At 38.5% G+C, this 23,191-nt stretch overlaps 2 protein-coding genes across 6 annotated transcripts; both read left to right on the forward strand.

The window, feature by feature from the left end:
* The first annotated feature begins 3,369 nt into the window (after window positions 1-3,369).
* On the forward strand, window positions 3,370-12,690 carry hyal2b (hyaluronidase 2b). Of its 5 annotated transcripts, XM_081385369.1 has the most exons (5): window positions 3,370-3,477; window positions 5,286-5,373; window positions 7,100-8,090; window positions 10,277-10,366; window positions 11,195-12,478. In XM_081385369.1, the coding sequence occupies exons 3-5, from the start codon at window positions 7,107-7,109 to the stop codon at window positions 11,579-11,581; spliced, it is 1,461 nt and encodes a 486-aa protein (XP_081241495.1). In that variant the 5' UTR covers window positions 3,370-3,477; window positions 5,286-5,373; window positions 7,100-7,106; the 3' UTR covers window positions 11,582-12,478. The 5 variants fall into 5 exon arrangements, with proteins under 5 accessions (XP_081241495.1, XP_081241496.1, XP_081241494.1 ...); XM_081385370.1 differs by lacking the exon at window positions 5,286-5,373; XM_081385368.1 differs by lacking the exons at window positions 3,370-3,477; window positions 5,286-5,373 and adding an exon at window positions 6,181-6,396 and having other exon boundaries at window positions 11,195-12,690.
* A 3,114-nt stretch (window positions 12,691-15,804) lies between these two features.
* On the forward strand, window positions 15,805-21,859 carry abhd14a (abhydrolase domain containing 14A). The gene is made up of 5 exons (XM_081384169.1): window positions 15,805-15,938; window positions 16,266-16,534; window positions 17,698-17,813; window positions 19,199-19,434; window positions 19,515-21,859. Exons 2-5 carry the CDS (start codon window positions 16,266-16,268, stop codon window positions 19,695-19,697), a joined length of 804 nt encoding a protein of 267 aa, XP_081240295.1. The 5' UTR covers window positions 15,805-15,938; the 3' UTR covers window positions 19,698-21,859.
* The last annotated feature ends 1,332 nt before the right edge of the window (window positions 21,860-23,191 follow it).

Raw genomic sequence — 23,191 nt, forward strand, 5'->3', positions numbered from 1 at the left:
CCCGATGGCTACTGTCAACTGTCTGGTTACCAACATTCTTCAAAATATCTTCTTTTGTGTTCAACAGAAGAAACTCATACAGGTTTGAAACAACATGAGGGTGAGTAAATGATGCCAGAACTATTCCTTTAAAAGATGCAAATGCAGTGGTCAAAGACGTGCGTCTGGCGCATGTTTACATAGACAAACAATGGAAAAGCAGCTTGTAACAATCTGTATTTTATGGTATGTTTTTGGTAAAAGTGTAGTCATGTTAGTACAATTTCAGTGAATTTCTGTTGTCAGTAGCGTGGTGATTGTATGAAGCACAAACCAAGCAGCTTTCTCTTGGCAAAACCATGTAAAAAACTAGAACCCATTGCGAAATTCATACAGGAAAATCTTTCGCACTCACGCACAAAATTTGAAGTTGATTATTATTGAAATTTCTGGAAATTTCTTGATTTCGTCTTTTGGACTTATTAAATACTGACACCCAGTGGTGTGGGTGTGTAGGATTGAAAATAATCCAAGATATTTTAAATGAACAAAGATATTTGCTTTACTGTTTCCACCCCCTCTTTCCACCACAAGGACCATTTTGAGTTCTTAAAGGGGTGGTTCGGGATTTTTGACATCGGACCTCATTTTTAAGTCAGCCTGGTTGTTATTCATCAGTGGAGACATTTTAAAAAAAAATTATCCAGTCCTTATATTTGGATAGTTAGTTGATGCTAGGCTAGCGCGAGTCAAGGGTAGATGTTAGCCAGTCATTAAAAACCGTTTTACCCACTCCACAGTGCACCAAACGCAAATCAATTATAACACTAGACTATCGATACAAATGTACGTTGAGAGAATAATGTTAGAAATCAAACTTACCTTTCATCTCAATGATCCCAAAGGAACTAGTTTCTCAGCAGCTGCGGAATTTTACTTTGCTCCAGTTAGTAATGCGGCAAAAAGTAAACACAGAAAAGAAGCGCACTACAGTGTGTGCAGTACATGTGTGTACCGGCTCACTCGGTTGCCTAGGTAATCAATATCACTCCGCTGCTGCTGTAGACAAGGCTTATGATTACAGGGAACAAATTATAACTAATGCAATGTGATGAAAGGTAAGTTTGATTTCTAACATTATTTTCTCAACGGACATTTGCATCGATAGTCTAGTGTTATAATTGATTTGCGTTTGGTGCACTGTGGAGTGGGTAAAACGTTTTTTAATGGCTGGCTAACATCTACCCTTGACTCGCGCTAGCCTAGCATCGGCTAACTATCCAAATATAAGGACTGAATAATTTTTTTTAAAAAATGTCTCCACTGATGAATAACAACCAGGCTGACTTATAAATGAGGCCCGATGTCAAAAATCACGAACCACCCCTTTAAGGCACAGAGGTTTTTGATAGTGATCTAGGCCTGTAGGCCAATATGTTTGTACTTTGGGGTTGATGAATTGTCACACCTTTAGTGCGGTGGGGGAAGTGTAATTATCTGATTGGTCAGTTTGAATGTCTCACATTTGGGTTTTAGTTCCATGGTCAGAGAAAGGATAAAAGAAGATTGAAACTGTTGCTCTGTCTCTTTGATGCTCTGGCTCTCCACTCTCTCTGGGTCCCTTTCTTGGGGCTCTCTTCTTATTCTTGGGGCTCTCTCCTTTTGCCTCCTCTTTTCTTTCTCTCTCTCTCTCTCTCAGCTAACATTTTTCATATATGCTGGTACAATTAATGGTATAAGTTATCATCATCTCATACATCTATTTTGTAACTATTTTAAGTGTAACCATAACCATATTTTGTCATTAAACGTTTTCAATTACAACTAATGTGCTAACTAGTTTTGATTTGGTATTGACTTTGAAGTGCTACATATTGCAATACAACATCGTCACTCTCTATAGCAACGCTCTGCCACATATTAAAGGGTTAGTTCACCCAAAAATGAAAATTCTGTCAGTAATTACTCACCCTCATGTTGTTCCAACCGCGTAAGACCTTCGTTCATCTTCGGAACACAAATTAAGATATTTTTGATGAAATCTGAGCCATGTTTCACTCCTCCATAGGCTTCTATGTGACCGAAACTTGCTGGCCCAGAAAAGTTATTAAAGAGATCGTTAATATAGTCCAAGTGACTCCAGTGGCTCAATCTTAAGTATATCAAGCGACGAGAATACTTTCTGTGCGCAAAAACCAATAAAAATAACGACTTTATTCCACTTTTCATTTCCTTCTCTCTGGGCCTCTAGTTGGTTCGCGTAGTCTTTTTGCGCACAATGCGTAGCGCGTCTGTGTTACACGTCACCACGTAGGCTCACTATTGGCCGACGCCGGTCATGTGTGTGTTGCGTGATGACGTGCAACACAGACGCGCAGCGCAAAAACACTACGAGGCCCAGAGAGAAGGAAATGAAAAGTGGAATAAAGTCGTTATTTTTGTTTGTTTTTGCGCACAAAAAGTATTCTCGTCGCATGATAAACTTAATGTAGTGCCACTGTAGTTACTTGGACTATTTTAACGATGTTTTAATAACTATTCTGGGCCGGTGAGTTTCGGTCACACTGGAAGCCTATGGACGAGTCAAAATTCTGTCAGATTTCATCAAAAATATCTTAATTTGTGTTCCGAAGATGAACGAAAGACTTACATGGTTGGAACAACATGAGGGTGAGTAATTACTGACAGAATTTTCATTTTTGGGTGAACTAACCCTTTAAGCTATTGTAACTGCGCTTATTTCTGTCGTTGGTATAAGTGGCAGTGGGTGGAATAGACAGGAAATGTGCAGTTTTCTACCATCTTGCTAATAACGTTTCTTTAGTCATCAGGCAGTCTTGCAGCTTGAACCACTACAGGAAATCCCTTACAGGTGCATTGCTCTTACTTTAATAATTCGTCATATGATCTCCATGAAGTACCAACTATTTTTCTTACCTTTATCAGACACTTTTATCTAGAGTGCATTGAATGTACCTGTTTGTTTTTTTCATTATTTGTGCCCCCTGGGAATGATACCCATGAATTTGCTAGTGTCATGTTCAACTATATTTAAGTACTATTAATTTCTTTAGCTATAAAACTTTTTAATTAGCATTCTCGCCTCTATCTCCTCCACCATCTCCCATTTCATCACTTTTGCAGTGATTTATTACTCTTGTAACTTGCTCGGAGTCTTCTAGATCACCTTGGCAACCAGAACCAGGGGCTGCCTGGGGTCTCCTGCAGGGGCTGATCTGAGACCAGTCTAAACCACTCAAAGCCAATCCTTTAACACGGTAGGATCAAAAGTCTGGCCGGGCGCCCGGGTAGATGAGACGGGCAGGGATGTGGGAGGTACAGGGGTGTGGGCTCTCCAAGATCAAAACTGAATACACAGCTGCTTTAAGAGAGACTCACAGAGACAGGCGAGCTGAAGCAGGTGCACATCTACATATAGAGAGACAACTGAGGACATTTGTCTGAGAGAGAGAGAGAAAGAGACAATCTTTAAGTACGGTGAGTAGGAGCAAGTGACATAGGAGGTGTTCATTTAAACAACTTTTCTGAAGAAAAATGTTAAATATTAATGCAAGTTGTATTTTTGGAATAAACTACATTTAAAAAAGAAATATATGAATGCAGTGCAGTATAGTAATATTGATATGGTCAAATACGGACATGGTACAAATATACAAATTCGGTCAGCGTTTACTCACCCTCTTGTCATTCCATATGATTGTCCTTCTTTCATGGAACGCAAACGGAGATGTTTGGCAGAATGTCCAGGCTGCTCATGGCCGTATTGAGTGAAGTGAGACTTGAGCTGTAAAGCTCCAAAAAAATAATATGAAAATACCATAAAAGTGGTCAATGACTTAATATTCTTAAGTCTTTTAAAGGCTTATGATGAATTTGGGTGAGATTTTTGGGTGTGTGTGAGAGAGTCATTTTAATTGACAGGATTTTCCGTCATCATAGTTGTGAAATCCCATTTACACTTAGGCAATTTTGATGTCAATGATGCGGCTATCATATGGCTTCAGAAGACTTGAAATATAGATCGAATGTTGTACGGATTACTTTTATGTAGTTTTTAGACCTCAACACCTCCAGTCCCCATTCTCTTTCATACACTAGAAAATATTGACCAGTTAAATTTTTAGGTGAATATGTACTTTAAGCCATGATCAGTGTTATTTTTAGTATCATTACTGTACTTTCTTATTGTTTATGTATATTTTGAATTAGTTTTATTTTTACATGTTCAGTTTTCATTTGTTAAAGTTTCGATAATTTTATTGTTTTTTTTTTGTCTATTTAGTTTTTATTTCAATTTTAGTCATTTTACTTCAACTTAAAATAAATGAAAATTTTACATTTTGCCTTCGCAATTAACTGAAAATTAATTTGTTTTATATATTAGATTTTTTTTTCTGTTAAATTAAATAATTGTAAATAGATTTTTAGTATTTTTAGTTTTACTTAACAATAACAGCAGTGGCCATGATGTCAAGAAAGATGTGAAGAAAGTATTTAAACATTAAGGAACAAACACCTGTCAAAGTCAGATGGCAAGTTTTTTTTTTTAACCTCATGTAATTAGACATTAGCAGTGAAAATCACTCACAGCTGTAAGATCTGCCTTCTGTTTATAAGAGGCTGTAAGGGTCTGTGTTGGCTCTTACAGTCCTTTTATTAGTACAAGATGTGTTTTAGGATTGAGGTATTCTGCCCGGAGCGGAGACACAGAATATCTGCCTCCTGCTGTGCATGGTCAGAAGCAAACAAACATGCGGCATTCGTCATTTGAGGAACAAATGCACTCAAAGTACTCACCAATGCGCGTACATGAATATTTTTAATTCTCAACGAAGTACTGAAACTGTCCTAATACCAATTGTGATGTTTTCGTGACATCTGCCCTTCAAAGGAGACATCAAAGGTGACCCCTTTGGTCTCCAGCTGTGGGTGGTTTTCCTTCTATCCGCCCCCTTCACTTTTCCTGTTAATGCAGACCTCAGAACTCCTATAGAAGTGACCGCAACTTGTCATTACGCCCATCTTCACTGTAACACATGGAAACGAGGTCTTTCTGGGAGGCCTTTATGTTCTGTAGGCGTCCTATAGGGATTCGTAGCTTGAGCCTGAATAAGCTTTTGTTCTCGCCTGTGACCCCAGATCCCTACAAACATTAGCATCCGTAAAGAGCAAGTGGGTTTCTCACGGTGAAATGTGTGTGCACGCAGAGGACTGTGGGATATTATGAGGTCCTAAGGTTGTTGCATCCTTCCGTTCAGTTGGTTCATTCGTGTGTATGTCATCAGTTTTCAGGTGAGTCAGCACACAGGATGGTCCCCAATGCCACAGGAAACAGCTCTTCCCTGCAGTCAGCTGACTTCCTGCCTAACAAAGGTTAATGTCAGACAGTTCCACCAACACAGTGTTTTGCAATGCCATTTTTATTGGCTAATTAACAGTTTTAATGTACTGTTTAAAAAGTGAATGTTTTAAATCTAATCTAGTTCTTTCACATGGCTAATTGGCTGTATTTAAGCTTTACGAGTGTATTAAGATCTATTAGAATGTATCAGTGTAATGGAATTCAAAAAGTACCCTGGTATTGCCATGGTACATGATCAAAAACATGGTACTAACATGATTCAAATGTCAAAAACCAGGTACTAACCTGGTAACGTTACCGTGTTAAAAAACAACGTAATATTACCTCAGGTCTTTTTGCTAGACAGTCATACACTATTTTCATACTGTAGTTACGACATGTCATAAATAAAACAAAGGAAGGTGAAGTCTGAAAAGAGAAAATCTCATTCTTCGCAATGATTTCTAAGTGAAATGTGATCTGTGTGTAATGGCTCTCGACTTCTGTTGATCTCTCAATCTCAGTTTAGTTGAGTCGGTTCAGTAGAAAAGCTTCTTCATCCCCAGCGGAGAAATACGGACGAAACCAACTCGCCATGTAGGGGGGACCAGAGGGCACATTGTCGAGAACTCTGGTTGTACACCCAAAACAACAACCTCAGCACCAAATATATATATAAAAAATATATATCTTAAAAAAACGAGTATCATATTGAGTGGTCGCAAAACTTTACATTAAAGAATAGCGATTTGCGTCATTTATGAAAACTTGCACCCCTCTACCCACAACGATATGCATCAATCTTAGGGCCGAAATCCGCACATATACAATCATTATCCAGATGAGCCAGCTGAGCACAAGCAATACTGTCTGAACGCGTACGGGGCGTTTTAAGGTGTTGAAACAATGATAATAGACTCTTTTGTTTCGAAATAGCGATTAAGAGTTTATAGTTATGAGGTGTTGGCATCCGCTGGATATATGGATGGACGCTGCGTGGTAGTTTATGAGTGATCGGACCGGTGTGTTGAACGGGTTCAGTCCGATCTATACAGGTCAGTGTTTCCTCTAATATATCACAGTTAGTTTGTGTAACAGTTCCTAGAAATAAAAGAGGAAGCGATTTTGTAACGCACAGCTGTAACAATGAACCGAATCGATTGTTTAAATTAAAGTTTGAATGTTCCCTAGAATGTTAAAAATATGAATGTTTATTCTTTCCTTTCTTCTAGTTCGAATGCCAGAGCGGCGTAACTAATAATGCCGATATCATGGGTTCGATTTCGAGGAAACACATATACTTTTAAAAATGTATATTTTAGAAGTATTTGATAAAAGTGTGGTGAATGATCTCGTTTATTTCTATAAGTATAATGCAACAATGAAATATAATGAATCCAATGTTCTAGTGGATACGATTATTTAGCTTTTTTGTTGTTGTTGTTGTATTAATAGAAAATCTCCTTCAGTTGAAAGTTCCTGCTAAACTTACTTATAAACTTTATTACTGTCGCTCAGCTGGTAGAGCATGGACGAACAAAGCCAATATTATGGGTTTGATTTCCAAGCAACACCTGTTATATTTTTATATATTTTTATATTATAAATTTATAGTCAATTGCGTTGTGCTAAAAGTTTGCAAAATTCATAACTTAATGTAGTTACGTGTGTAAATGCATGTATAATGTAACAATATTTGGACATACTTTAGGATATATGTAGTATTTTATTCATTTTATTGGTTTTGTGTATTTTTAGGTCTGAAATGAGGAACATCACACGTCTCTTTGGGACGACCCGACCTGAATGGGTCTCCTGTCTGCAACTATTATTTTTGATACCCTTTTGGACCTGTTTAAAAGCACAGCAGTTAAAAAACACTAGATGGCCGCTGTATTCTGGTAAGCCTTTGCTGTTGGCTTGGAACGCTCCTACTGAAGACTGTAGACCTCGACATGACGTCAAATTCCAGTTGGATCAGTTCCAAATAGTGGCGTCACCAAATGAGGGCTTCACCAAGCAAAATCTCACCATCTTCTATCATAACCGTTTGGGAATGTACCCATACTTTGAGGCAGACGGCACTGCGGTCTACAGTGGCCTACCGCAGACCGCCAGTCTCACGCAACACCTAGACCGGATGTTGGATGGGCTCAAGAAGTATATCAAAGACCCGACAGCCAAAGGTCTCGCTGTGATCGACTGGGAAGAGTGGCGGCCCCTCTGGAAACGTAACTGGGGCACTAAAGAAATTTACCGCGAGCGTTCAAAATGGTTAGTCACTGAGAAAAACCCAACTTGGACTCCGGATCAGGTGGCCAAAGTGGCCCAGCAAGAGTTTGAGCTCTCTGCAAGCAAGTTCATGTTGGAGACTCTTCGATTGGCCAAGAGCTTACGGCCCCATCAGCTTTGGGGCTTCTACCTCTTTCCTGACTGTTACAACCACAATTACCAAAATAACCAGAACTACACGGGACGCTGTCCGGATGTGGAGGTCTCCAGGAATGACGAACTGAAGTGGCTGTGGACGGAAAGTACAGCTTTGTATCCTTCCATATACATGGTAAAACAACTGAAGGACAAACTGTCCGGACGGCAGTTCGTACGGAACCGGGTCAACGAGGGCATGAGGTTGGCGTCTGTTGGGAATGGGTCAGCCAGACCTGTGTTTGTCTACACACGGCCCACTTACGTAAGCACTACTCCAACTTCTAACGGCAACTCTCCTGAACTCCTGCCACTGTCCGAGGTGAGATTCCTGTAAGGGTGTGTTTCTCTCTGTGTGGCAGTTTGATTTTCTTAAAGGAGTGTTAAAACTGGACCATTGTGGGCGCCTCTTTGTTGAAGTTGACCTGCACCCTAAGTAGGCCTGCTCAACATATTGGTTTGGTATTAGTTTTTAATTTATTGGTATTGGCTGATATTGGACATAATTGTTGCTTATGTTCATTTCCTCTATTTTTACATTTAGATTACCTCACTGAATGCTCACTGAAAGCAAAGGTAATAGAATGTAAGAAGAAATGAGCATAAACAATTAAATATCCAATTAAAGATTTTCTAATATTAGCCTAAACGGTACCAATATATACCTCGCAATCTAGTGAATAGTCATTTAGTTTGTTTTAATCAAAAGGGAAATCACTTATTCTAGGTTCATCCCCTGAAGTAACCTGAGGTCAGTTTTTGTAGAATTCGACTGTACGGCACCAAAATATTTGAGGCAGTTCCTGCAGAAGCAAAAACCCATTTAATGCCAAAAGCTACATGTGACCAGCTGAACAGATCTTTGTGATGGCCTGTTATCCTCTGAGACCGTGAAGGAAATTCAGCTGTTTCTGAGATGGTCATATTTCAGGAGTGCAATGTCATGGTGTGTTTTTCTTGGCGTTGAGCAACGTTCCCAATGGGGGATATAGGTGCAGTGAACTTAAGCGTACTGATATATGTCACAGCTTGTCCTAAATATAGCATGCAGAATCTTCTCCGCTTTCTGGAGACAAAGACTCATCTGTGTTCCTCATTGAGTCTCGTTGGCTCTGTAGAACAAACACCACAATGCCATCAGCAGCTGACACGTGAGGCCCTGAGGTTTACTGAATCTATTTACTGTATTCTGGTCAACACCCTGGTTTGCTCTTTCTGATTGGAAATAACAACAACATTTAATCTGTTTCGGAGCATAGGCATCATTTAAGATCAGTGAGATATGTTTCTTAGTCTTCTGTTCTTTGATTAACATTAATGATACAGACAGCAGCAGGTATATTAGGCTGTTGTCCCTTTAAGACCGAATGCACTGATCCAGTATACTGTAACGCGTGCTTTCTTTCTCAACTATTTACGTTCACTTAAGACATAACCAACTGTGTTTATGAGGATGTTTTGACACATTTTTGTGTGTATTTTACAGCTTAAGCGCAAGAAGACGCTAAAGAGAACTCTATATGAAAGGCGTTTTTTGTGGTGCGCACGCTCTGATTGTGCCCAGCACAGGAAAGAGCACGCGAGTGCCAAATTGAGTTCTCTTTTGCGCCTTCTTGCACTTGAATGGTTTAAAACCACATTAAAATGCGCACACATGAATCGGTAAGCAGAATCAACTTTTATTATATAAAAATTATCCGATTTTCTATTCCAAACCCTAATCAGTGGCATGTCTCATTTGTTTGCCATGCTGAACTGCAACACACCAACACCTGAGGAACTGTGACGTTAACAACCGATTTACAAACTAACGGTTGATTTGGACAGCTACTCTTACATGAAACGCATGCAGAGCATATCCATCGACAGAAGCGTACTTTATAGGAACTCTTTCCAGGTTTTACGCTGCTTTTTTTTTTTTTTAAGCCATATTATAGATGCCTTGTCAGATTTTATGTTAACCGCAGTATAAGTGTGTGTCGAACCATGGGTTGAGAACAGTACGGTTCAAATTTTTATAAAAAATTATTGATTTTTTACCTATATTTTACCGAGTCCCGTTACACCCCAGTCTCACAGAGCAAGTCATTTATTTCTCAAGAGTTTGGATCAGTGTCTGTGGAACGAGAGGTGAAGTATTTCAACAAAAACCAATAAATGAAAGAGTGATTGTCATTTATCAGTGACATAATGAAAGGGTGAAGACAAAGTGTGTGGTCAAGAAAGAGAAGAATAAACTCTTTGTCTTTCTTCGCCGATGTCACTTGCCACAAATATAAAATAGCAGAACAATTAACAAATACGCACTTGGACAAACTATTCACAAACACTCTCAAGAGCCTCAGTGTTTGGAGTTAATTTGCTGATGGAATTATTTTTCCATTTCTGAAAGCCACACGTTCAGTGACGCATGAAGTGTTATCTAAAACACGTGTTTTGTTTCCTGATCAGATCATAATATTTGGGTTCAGATGAATTCTGATTTCTTTCTGTCTTCTCTTTGCGCAGATGGATCTGGTGTCGACTATCGGTGAGAGCGTGGCGTTGGGTGTAGCGGGCGTGATCCTCTGGGGTGACTCCAACTATGCTAGCAGTCAAGTACGTTTGTGTCCTAATCAGGGCGTTTACTCATCATCTTCACATAAATTGACTTTAGGGATCGAAAGATGATGATTAAAATTCAGGGTGAAATATAAGGAAGGGATCATATACAATGAGTTGATTATCCCAAAATATACCCACTTACCACTTGGGTCTTGTAAGGTCTTAGTGGGGTTTATATATATATATATTCCCTATATATATATATAAAAAAAAAAAAAATATATATATATATATATATATATATATATATATATATATATATATATATATATATATATATATATATATATATATATGTATGTGTGTGTGTGTGTGTATATCTATGTATTAGTGTTGTCAAAAGTACCATCGACTTTACCAACTTTAAGTCGGTACTGAAATTTAAAAAATGTGACGATACCAGCATTTTTAGCGCTATTGAAAGGATTCTTAAACACCTCTGATTGGTGCTTGTGATTGGCTACAATGATCAAGCGCGTGAACACAATGGCCAATCAGAGACATATGTTGAGTACAGGAACGCAGTGGTGTGTAGAGAATCCGTTCAACAGCGCTCAAAATGCTTGAGGGAAATGCTGGTATTGTCACATTTTTTTAAATTTCTGAAGTCGGTACTTTTGACAACACTAGTATGTATGTGTATATAAAATGAAGTATAGATTATACATATACATATACACAATGTAAAAGTTGGCACGAAATAATCACGAAATGCTAATCATCAAATGATAATAAACCATTTAATCGTCCTAGGAGTTACTGATTGCAATAGATATTGGTCTAATTTACAAGTCGTAATTGATTTCTGCTCACACCTTCCAGGCGGCTTGTTCTAATCTTAATGATTACCTGCAAGGGCCGTTGGGTCGTTACCTGCTTAACGTGACGTCGGCCGCCGAGCAGTGCAGCCGAAACCTCTGTGGAATGCGCGGTCGCTGCCTTCGCAGACACTCCGACACGGACACCTACCTGCACCTCAGTCCAAACACACACAGCATAGAGCGCCAAGGAAACACGCTAAAGGTTTTGGGCCGGATGGGACCAGAAGAACTGAGCCGCTTACAGGACGAGTTCCAGTGTCAGTGCTACAACGGGTACTTGGGCGACGACTGTGGCCGAAGTGTGGCTGGGAACAGAGCGACGGTGGTCTGGACCACCTTTATGCAAGTTCTGCTGTTACCGCTTTTCTTGATGGGGTTCCTACACTGAGGAGTTCGATAAAACCGATTAGAGAACAAACTCCGGACCTTCTCTTCAAGAGATGTGCGACGTTGACTGCAGGAAGGCCCTTTGTTCGCTAGAATTCGAAAGAGGACACAATTGGAGCAGTTGGAAACACACAAGCTAACTCTGTGGACTAAATGTGCAGCACAGTGGCAGCTCAGTGTGGTCCTGTTTGAGTAGATCGCCCCCCGCTGCATGGGAGGCTGAACTGCGGCAGGTGAAATTATGTTTGTTTGGTTTTTTAGCTAGAAATGATGTTTGTGTGTGGAAGTCTTATCTTGTTTGTGGGCTTTTTTCATAAAAAAAAAAAATTGATGTGGTGGTTTCAGCTGTATGGAGCCCCACACATGACATGCGGGGAAAAAATATGTATATAGTGGCCACAAATTAACTTACTAATACATCAGCACGTCTTACTAAGTAAATCGTGTGCACAATATAATAATTTGCTCCTTTTTTTACTAAATCGTGGCAATGTTGTATTTATTTGTTCCCTTGTTTTAGTTAAATCAGAACAAGAGAAATAATTAGTTCAACTAAAACAAGAGAACTTTTTCTTAATTTGTGGCCATGATATATATATTTTTGTCTGCATGTCCTGTGCTGGGTTCCGTATAGCTGTCATTCGAGACATTTTACTTCTTTGCCTTCTTTATACCTCTGCACAAAACCAGTTGTGACCTTATTTCTGTTGTGCGTCACATGACCAGCTCTTTAAAGGGACACATGTTGCTACTTGCAACGCTGCTGCCTCCATTAAAACCTCATTTGGACTCAATGTCATGAAACCTGCTTTCTGTCTCACATTTCACTCCAAAATTAAAAGAAACTAGAGAAATTACATTTTGCATAAGGAAAAATAAACCTGTTTTGGGATTTTTATTTTTTATTTTCTTGAAAGGTATGCATTTTTCTCCTAGAAATACTTATGCGTTATGCGGATCTCACTATTCTCAATGTGATTCTCATTATAGTAATGCATTAGTTTTATTACAGTAAATAGAAAATCATGATGTTTTTTATTTAATTAAATCATAATTGATCAAAGGCAATGCAACAAATACCACCATAAGGTATAAAATCACAATTTATTATATTATATATTATTCTATAAATTAATTATAAATTATTAATACATTTTAATGAATTTTTACAGTAATAAAGATTAGAAATCATTGCATTACAGTTATGCGAATGTTCTTAATTATGTCACAAAAGATCTTGGTCCTAAAAATCGGTTTACTTTATGCTAAATAAACGTTTTTGTTATTTATTTTATTTTGATTTTGGGGTGAAATATGACCTCGGACATGATCTTAACAGGTTTTCTTAAACTGCTGGATAGTGAGGGATTTTTCTAAATCTTCTGCCAAAAAACATTAATGTAAATGTCAGCATACTGTGGTTTACAGAAGCTTAGATGCCTTTTATTGTTCTGCCTTAGGTTGCACACAACTATTTTCAGACCGGATTTCCCCCCTTAACTGCTGAACTTTGCATTTCTGTTCTTTATTTGTGTGGGATAAATTGGAAAGACTATTTGTGTATGTTCAGCATGAGTTTGTTTCATCATCAGCAAAACTGTAGATCTGTGTTTTTTTTTTTTTTTTTTTTTGTTAGTGCCTTTAAAGGCATAGTTCATCCCCCAAATTAAAATTCTGACATTCATTCACCGTTATGGTATTTCCAAACCTCTTTGACTTGCTTTCTTGTAAAAAAATAAGTAAATATTGACAGAATCGAAATTTTGGGGGTGAACGATCCCTTTAATTGAAAGGAACCTCACTGAAACATTTTTATTTTTCATACCAAAATTACCAAATTTTGATACCAAATTCTGCTTGTGCCGTCTAGATTGTTTGGTGACCAAGTGAAATGTGTGTTTGTTTTATATTTTTACAATAAATCTTATATTTAAAAGCTTGAATTTGTTATGAACTTTTGGAAAGTAACTCCAGAGAGTCTAAAACCATGTTGAAAATATGGGATTTGTCTAATTTAAACATGAAAACTTGGGATCTTTTAGGAAAGTGCCTTTACATTTGGCAAAAATAGATTATAATTTTTTTATTAAAAAACAAACAAGCAAACCCAGCCCCAGATGAGAAAAAGAAACGCAAAAATGTAACGCATTACACAAAAAAAGTAACTAAGTAACACAATTAGTTACTTTTTTTAGGGAGTAATTACATTACTTTTTAAAAGTAACTTTCCCCAACACTGGCCATTTTGCCCTCATCCTTACTAGCTAGTTCACTCACTTTTCCTCTAGTTTCTTTCCACCCCTTAGTTTCTTGTTTTTTAGGTCCTGTTCCACTTCTAAGGGGGCTGTCGAACGGTGCCAGAGGAAACATTATGGGCTGGCAGCACAGAGAATGCCTTGTGTTATAACTCGAACCAGACATCCAGTCTCCTTGTAGTCTCTCCCCCCTCTTCTCCGACCCCCAGTGGGGCTTTCCGCTTGGATCTTCCTGTGTTTTCTGGTATGTGTGAATAATACTGGAATCTGTGGCTCAGACTGGTGAGAATCACACTGCAATATAGAATCCACGTGTCTTAGTGAATACGTCATCGGTGCGATATTATGTAAGGTTTGGTTTGAAGAATGGTACATTTTTATCTTTATTTGACTAGAATAAAAATTAAAACACTGACTATGCAATTTCTGTTTTCTATTGTATTCAAATTTTACTGTTCTTGTGAACATTTTGCCAAAGTTGTTCCATAGTAAGCTAATAGTAGTGTCAGTAAGGCCTGCTATATACTGTATTACCCTGGTAGATGTCCAAAAACATGGTATTACTATGTCCAAAGTACCTTTTATTAGTGTTTTTAAAACAAAAGGTGGTACTATGTCATAACAGTAGCATGCATTTAGCGTTACTATAGTAAAATTGAGTCGTCTTATACACGCAGACTGAGGCCGTAACATGAAATTGTGATGCAAAACCTATGAGATGGAAAGAAAAATGATATTTTTTAAATGCTTTTGCATTCGCTTGCAATCTTTTGCGTTCCCCTCGCTTGCAAAAGCATTGAAATCAAAATTTTCCTCCCTTCTCATTTTCTGCCCATCATTACTGTGTCCCTTTGGGGCTGCATATGTTTCCAAATGTGTAGTAACATGTAGTAATATTATGAGATTTCGTTTCGCAACAACTGAAAGATGTCCAAGGAAAGATTAGCTTTTTTTTTATTGAAATTTAATTAGAACAAAACATATTGTACATACAAGAGTACATATAACCACATGTCAGGGGTAAGAAAAATACATGAGAAGAAAAAAAAGGCATTTTACAGAAAAATAACTTTTTGAAATTGTTTCCAAATATATTTTAACATTAATTTTATATCGTTAGAAATTAGATTTTTTCATTCCTTTTGATATTATTAATGTAGTAACAGGCAATTATAATATTTAAACCAAATATCAACAAGATTTTAGCACCATCAAATAAAAAACATTTTAGCATATTCATCATCATCTACAAAGTTAACATGAATCATAGCTTTTCTTTCTACGTAATTGAGATTTTTCCAAAACATTTGTGTCTTGGGAAGCTCCCAAAATAAATGATTAATAGTCTCAGGGGAAATCTGTACAAAAAAACAACAACAACAAAACAAATGAAAGCGCTGTGCCACAAGTGATTTAACTGGGTCAACTCAATGGAAAATTTTATATGAAACCTCTTTCACTTTATGAGGTGTGTCATCCAAATTTTACTCCAATCAAGATGTTTTTTTTTTAAAAAATAGAGAATTCCAGTGATTAGTAACACCAAGTATACTTTTAGATTGAAGAAGGGAACGCACGAAAATATTATTACAGAACTTATGAAATCCTTGCCCTGCAACTTGATACAAGAAGTAAATTCTTCAACTGTTTGTAAAGTATAATTATTATTACATTCTAACAGCCTCAAATATTTCCTTGGGAATTGCTTGTAAAACCAAAAGATGTTGGATGGGATCACCTGAAAAGTCATAAATATGAAGAAGAATTAAAAAATCTGTATAATTGTATAAAACGCCAACATTTGTTTAACCCAAATAATTACCTTTTTAGGGTTAGGTTAGCGTTTCTAACCCTTATATATCTATTATTCCAAATGGTACTTTTAAGGGGGGAGAAGTTATGGGAAGATAAACTTATAACCACAGGACTGAACACACCACTTAAACGGAACCATCGCTCACTTTCGCGTGTTTCCACACGGAACTATTATTGTGTGTGACGCATTAACGCTGCTCTGCTCACTACGTGCGAATAATGGTCTATCTCAAACTTTCAAGCATCCATCGATTATTGGATATTTACATTATTTCTTAAATTTTTTAGGTACGTACTAAACGCGCGACACAGCTCTTATTTTTGGTATACATCGGCAGGTTGGTTAGAGCTGCAGTGCGTCTGCGCACTTTATATGATTGACGTTACTTGTATGCATTAACAACAAATTACAAATATGCATGCTTTATTTTAATATGCAAGTATTTTATATATTCGGATATTGCATTTAAGGTATTTTCATGTCTTTTTTATGTCCACCGGTTAAAATGGAGTCTGGTTGTTTAATCTGCTGTGATTAATGAGATTAATGTGTCCTCCTCGTGTCATCTTGTTAAACCGAGTGTTGTTGATGCAATTAAATGGGTTTCCATGCAGATGATGAATTTCTTCCGCAACCGTCTGGTGGTTTTGGGGCTGGTGTTACTGGCCACGGTGCTGCTGTATCTGCTGCTGCCCTCCATCCGGCAGGGGAGCATGGAGCCGTCTCTGGAGGTGCAGCAGCGGATGGGTCTGATGCCCGCCTCTCCTCCTCCGCCGTCCGGCATCAACATCACGGTCAGGACCGGGCAGCTGCCCGGGGACCCGCCGCTCTTCTTCCGGGAGGCTCTACCCGTGGACAGCGCCGGACGACAGATACTACCCAGGTCATTTTAATTCCACAGTTATATAACACAAACAGCTAGTGAGCTGCCTAGATAAACAGCAATTTTGGCACGTTTCTACGTGTACAAATTGACGCAATAATCGAAAAGCTCTATAGAATAGAATATTAAAACTGACTCGTTCCTCAGTTTGTGACGAATAAAACCCTTAAGTTACACTTTATGTGTTCGTGTTAAAATAGTGTAATTATACATTTAAGTACCGAGTAACAATAATTAACTACCGCCTGGTTTCACAGACAGGGCTTAGATTAAGCCAGGATTAGGACTTAGTTTTAATCAGGACATTTAAGTAGCTTTAATAAACGTGCCTTAGAAAAAAACATTACTGGTGTGCATCTTGAGGCAAAACAATGGCACTGATATATTTTAAGATCTGTCACGTCAAGTTGCTTTCAGTTAAAATAGTTTAAACATGCATTTTAGTCTGGGACTAGGCTTAAAACTTGTCTGTGAAACTGGGGGCTAAACGTGCAATTGTCAGAAAAAAAGGTAGAATTGTGACTAGAAAAACTTCCGGAAACTTCCATACCTTGCCCCTTAGACTTCCTTTGTAAAAGGAAGTGTTTCACTATAGCGATATTTTGCATGCAAAACAGGTTTATAATTGATTGTCAATAGCGTAGAGATGTACGTAGCACAGCTCACATAGTGCAGTACTAACATCAGCATGAAATGGAAATTCACCCTATTTATTTTCTTAATGCATGTTATTGATATTATTGTGAACGATTCATCCATGCATGTTCTTTTTTTTAATGGGAATTTTTCATCAAAATGTTACATGATGTTCTGGTGAATTGTCAGACTTCTCTCCGGTGACGTATGCCAGATTTCTTCAATCATTTAGTCCACATAAACCAGCCTCTTTTTTACAATCGACTGCAAGTTTGCATCCAGATCCATCCAATCAACTAATGGATACAACCAAGTCCTGTTCTACTTTTTTTTCCCGATAATTTTTGATAATCCGTTTATGTCACAGTACATAAGAAAAGATCTGCCGCTACTGAATGTGGTATTTTAATGGAAACTGTGGTAACCATGGTAATTTCCAATCTTGCTAAATTCTGCAAATAAATATTTTGATTCCATATGACCTATTGTTATGCTGAGTTTCAGTAAGTGTATCTTCTCGTCCTCAGGCTGCAGATGGTGCTGCTTCATGGTCAGGCCTTCACCTCTAAAACCTGGGAGGAGTTGGGCACCCTCAGCCTACTGGCGTCCAACGGGTACCAGGCCCTCGCGCTCGACCTGCCCGGTATGAGCTCTGTAAACTTAGAAGTAGGGCTGCCTCATAATAGTCAACTAAACGTTAGTCGACAAGAAGAGGCTTAGTCAACCAAAATTTTATTAGTCAGTTAGTCGCAGAAATAAAACTCCACAGGAAGTGGTGAAGTCACACGTCCGTGAGGGACAGATCATTAATGACGGTTCCTTGTGGTAATTACAGTATGATGGGGGGGAAATCCAAACGTTCGCCTATCATCAATCAACCTCAAATATGGCTTATCATTTGAAACATGCAAGTTGTAGAAACTACATGGCCGTTCGCTCTAACGTTAACCTAGATAAAGGTACGCTATTATAAAGCGCGTATCCAAGTGTTTGTTCAGACTGCATGACACGCAGACATCCGGCACGTCACTCTTTTTTACTGACTTTTTTCCAGTTTTTTAGCGCAATTTTCCACCGGACAAAATTGCGATCGTTAACTCATGATTTCTGTTCTGTGCGTCTGTGCACACCAATCTTGCACTTCTATCTACTCCTCAACCAGACCACCTAGGGACTTCGGGTTTTTGGCATTATGTTAAGGAAGGTCTAATCTCGGGAACGCACAAAAAAAATCCAGGAAAAGATTTACTATCTCTTAGTGTTGTGATCCCATGATGTCAGAAAATTGCGCTAAAACACTCACTGAGTTTTTATTACTTGTTTTCCTGATAACAGAAGAAACAACTTAAAATTCTGTCATTTTTGTTCATAGAGAAAAGAGTAATGCATCATTCGAAACTTTTTATTCGTGTAAACTCACAGTTACAACAAAACGTTGTGCTTATGTAAAATAAAGAAAACGAACAGGATGCGCTTTCTGCCGTCTCGGTTTTCGTGAACTGGAGCAAAATGAACTGAAACTCAAAGTATAGGCTACTTGCCTCACAGACATGAGAAATATATCTATAGAAAACTCAAAATATCTACTTTTGGACAAACCAATTCAAATCGAAATCAAATACTCTCTGATTATGTAATCTATATGAAAGGTGCATTTCTCTCTAAAGCCGCATTCACTAGGCTACTGCGGAGAAGGCGAGTCAGCATCGTCAACTTCATATTTGCAGCCGACACTAATAGTTTATTAGTAGATTATTAAAATGTCTCCTTGCTATTTTTTCCGACACATTCATAATCATTACTTTTGCCAGTGCTTTCTGGAAAGCTTAATGTGTGCACTTGAGCGTGGAATATATTAACGTTCATTATGGTTTAGCATTCCCCAGTACATATTTAAGTAATTAAATTAATATAAACATGCGATTAGTCGACTAATAGCCTAAATGGACGACTACTAGTCGACTAGAAAAATCTTTAGTCATTACTTTATTAATGTTTTTGATATATAACCGACTCGCTCCTCCTCAGGTTTCGGGAACTCTCCAGATTCAGAGTCGGTAAAGTCGGATCAGAGCCGCGTGGACCTGCTGAAGCGTTTTCTGGAGGCTCTGGGTGTGCGAGCGCCGGTGTTACTGAGCCCGTCTATGAGCGGCCATTACGCCCTGCCGTTCCTCCAGAAACACAGCTCCCAGCTGCACGGCTTTGTGCCCATCGCCCCCGTGGGCACCCGCGGCATCACCCCACAGCAGTACCGCGACATCCAGGTGCCTTGTTTCTTTCTAATCATCTCACACTTAGGAATTCCTTGACCTGTTTTAACTCTCACTTCCTGTATGTATGACAGACTCCAACGCTGATCATATATGGGGAGTTAGACACCAACCTGGGCGCCCAATCGCATAAGAACCTGATTCAGCTGCCCCATCACACCGCGGTGAAGCTGGCGGGAGCACGACACGCCTGTTACATGGACAAACCCCGCGAGTTCCACCACGCTCTGCTCGACTTCCTCAGCAAGCTCGACTGAGGGACGGAACGAGTCAAACGATCGTGTGGGAAAGACTACTAGAAGAAAAAGAGAGACGCGAGAAAAGAAAATGATGAACAGGGCTGTGGTGTAGCTGTAAATCCAGTCCTGAACCCTAAAACACCGGAACGTTCTATCACGCATCTGTCCATCCACATCAACTCACTCCTTATTATTTCCCTTTTGTTAATATATATAAAACAATCAAATCTTTTGCAGGATTACTATAGGACAGCTTCTTTTGTAGATTGTAAAAATCTTTTATAGGTTTCTACACTGTTGCCATGGATCCCTCTTGTTTTTACTGTTGTTACTGTAACAGCCTGCCTAAAGGTTGTTATGGTTTCCAGTCTTAGGGTTGTTCTGTGATGCAGTTCTCATGGTTTCCAGCCTGAGGGTTGTTCTTTAATGCAGTTGCCATGGTTTCCAGTCTGAGGGTTGTTCTGTAATGCAGTTGCCATGGTTTCAAGTCTGAGGGATGTTCCTGTAACACAATCGTCATGATTTATTCCATAACACTGTCACCATGATTTCTGGTCTGACGGATGTTCCTGTAACACAGTTGACATGGTTTCCTTTCTGAGGGTCTGATGGTTTCTAGTCTGACAGTTGCTCCAATAACATGGTTGCCATGGTTTCCAGACCGAGAAATGTTCTTGTAAATCAGTTGCCATGGTTTCCAGTCAGACAGTTGTTGCTGTAACATGGTTGCCATGGTTTCCAGACCGAGAAATGTTCTTGTAAATCAGTTGCCATGGTTTCCAGTCAGACAGTTGTTCCTGTAACATGGTTGCCATGGTTTCCGGGCTGAGACATGTTCCTGTAAATCAGTTGCCATGGTTTCCAGTCTGACAGTTGTTCCTATAACACAGTTGCCATGGTTTCCAGTCTGACAGTTGTTCCTATAACACAGTTGCCATGGTTTCCAGTCTGACAGTTGTTCCTATAACACAGTTGCCATGGTTTCCAGTCTGACAGTTGCTCCAATAACATTGTTGCCATGGTTTCCAGTCTGACAGTTGTTCCTATAACACAGTTGCTATGGTTTCCAGTCTGACAGTTTCTCCAATAACATGGTTGCCATTGCTTCCAGTCTTGACAGTTGTTCCTATAACACAGTTGCTATGGTTTCCAGTCTGACAGTTGTTCCTATAACACAGTTGCTATGGTTTCCAGTCTGACAGTTGTTCCTATAACACAGTTGCTATGGTTTCCAGTCTGACAGTTGTTTCTATAACACAGTTGCCATGGTTTCTAATCTGATAGTGGCTCCAATATCATGGTTCCCATGGTTTCCACCCTGAGGATTGTTCTTGTAACTCAGCTGCCATGTTTTCTGGTCGTGGGCTGTTCCTATTGTAATGTTGCCATGGTTTCCTGTCTGAGGGTAGTTCTTATAATACGACTGCCATGGTTTCCTGTAACAGCAAGAGTCACATAATGCCAAAAATCATTGTCATATATAACCCTCCATCTCAAATTTGCTTGACAGGAAACTGGAGTCTTCAATCCCACAAGAACATCTCAGAGAAGAAAATGGTATTTGTCATTTTCGGTTCGTATATGTTTGTTTTATCGTTGAGTGAAGTCCAGAGTGTTCACACCAGCAGTTGGCACATACGTATCACTGAATGTAGCATGTTAATGTGTGGATGACTCACTCACTCACAGTTTTAGATGCTCAAAAACAGAGAGAAAGGTTGCAGTATTGGATGCCTGTCATGCCTGTAAATTTAATTTTTCATTATCAGTAGTTGCCAGATTTGAACTGGCAGTAGTTTAGTCCTCGCAATAAAAGAGAATTTCCTGAGACTGCAGAAAAGAAAAATTGTTCATTAAATGATAGCGGTATTACATTACTAGACCTAAAAATGTAGGTTTTCATTACATATTTATTATTTATTGCTTAAAGCTTCTACATGACAGAAACTCTAATGTGTGTGGTATTTATGTGCTGTGGTCTGTTGTTTTTTTGTTTTGTTTATAGCTTGTAAATATGAATATGTTGTAGAGGACAGTGAGGCACATTTGACCTGTGAATATTTCAGACATCCCAAATCTTCAACCTGAAGGGATTTGTCATTGGACTGAATTCAGATTCCTGTGTGCATGAACCATCAAACATGCTTTTGTTCAATGCAAAATAAAATTATTTAACATTGATGTTTAGCGTTTGTGATTTAATGGACATGCACACGACACGAGATGCGTCCAAAAATTGTAAGTGGTCTGTCATCTGTAATGTAGTTAAAACCACTCCATTTCAACTGGCTTATTCATGAACACCCTATTAGGGCTTCAAAGTTCAAGTGTACTAAATTAAGTCAAGCCCTGGCTGCATCCGAAATCGAATACTTAACTATTTAGTATGTGAAAAACAGTATGCCAACAGTGCAGTGTTCGACTACATAGTATTTGAAAAACAGTGGGTGAAAACTCCCCGGATGACCTACTACTTTCAACGAGATTCTGAAGAGCACATTCAATGGACACTTTACTATCCCATGAGGCCATGGGAGAGGATTTGTGAATGGCAGTGGCTGCGTCTTAATTGCTTCAAGACCACTAAAAAAGTATGTTCTATATAGTATGAGTGTGTGTAGTATGAATGTAATCTGTACGTACTACATTCGCCATGTTGTCATTATCATGTGACCTACCAGTGTCGGTTACGTCATTTTACTGCCTTTCACAAATCCTCTTCTGTGGCCTCATGGGATAGTAAAGTGTTCATTATATGCACACTTCAGAATCTTGCCGGAAAAGTAGGTCATCCAGGTACTTTTTACCTACTCTTTTATGAGTTTATGCGTTTTCGGATGCAGCCAATGATGTAAAAACAAATATTGCATCACAATAAGTGTAATTGTAATTGTCAAAACATTTGGTAACTAAATAGAATTTTATGAAGTTTAGTGACAACATGTTACAATGTTTACATGGTACAATGACTGGTAGGATACAGTTTTTATTATTGCTTGACAAAAATTTCAAGATTTCAATTCCATTCTTGTGATTTGATTACGATTTTGATTCAATATTGACTAATTTTGATAAATATTAGGTACATGTTTATTTTAAAAAATAATCTCACCTGCTGTAAACATAGAGGGCCCAATCTGCTGGTATTATTAAAGGTTAAAAATAACAAATTAAATTAAATATAATGCAGTTTTTGTTATAATAACAATTATTTAATGACACAAGTAAAAATATAATAAATATGTAAAATAGTGCTTCTAAAATCTCCTCTCTAGCTATTTTTTTTCCCAATTCAATTAACATGCTATGGTCATTAAATGGCTTTCCTGAGGTAAATGTAACGTTATGTGACGTAATTGTTCTCCTGCTGTTATATTGACCTCTTTCCGTGGTGGAAAAACACTAATTGGTCGATATTATGTAGGCGGTAAGTTGTACTGCATCTTTAAATAAAGAAGTAACAGATGATCGGTTCACGTGCACCTGAGGCGCTCAGCGATCTGTCACGTCAC

This window comes from Scardinius erythrophthalmus, assembly GCF_964197995.2.
Source record: "Scardinius erythrophthalmus genome assembly, chromosome: 14".
Lineage (NCBI taxonomy): Eukaryota > Metazoa > Chordata > Actinopteri > Cypriniformes > Leuciscidae > Scardinius > Scardinius erythrophthalmus.

What these genes read in the sequence shown, in the direction of transcription:
- hyal2b (XM_081385369.1), top strand. Translation starts at nt 7,107, where the DNA reads ATGAGGAACATCACACGTCTCTTTGGGACGACCCGACCTGAATGGGTC. An exon ending in AACTCCTGCCACTGTCCGAG is followed by an intron (nt 8,091 to 10,276) that starts GTGAGATTCCTG and finishes CTCTTTGCGCAG; the next exon opens with ATGGATCTGGTGTCGACTAT. An exon ending in CCAACTATGCTAGCAGTCAA is followed by an intron (nt 10,367 to 11,194) that starts GTACGTTTGTGT and finishes CACACCTTCCAG; the next exon opens with GCGGCTTGTTCTAATCTTAA.
- abhd14a (XM_081384169.1), top strand. Translation starts at nt 16,266, where the DNA reads ATGATGAATTTCTTCCGCAACCGTCTGGTGGTTTTGGGGCTGGTGTTA. An exon ending in GGACGACAGATACTACCCAG is followed by an intron (nt 16,535 to 17,697) that starts GTCATTTTAATT and finishes TCTCGTCCTCAG; the next exon opens with GCTGCAGATGGTGCTGCTTC. An exon ending in CCTCGCGCTCGACCTGCCCG is followed by an intron (nt 17,814 to 19,198) that starts GTATGAGCTCTG and finishes GCTCCTCCTCAG; the next exon opens with GTTTCGGGAACTCTCCAGAT.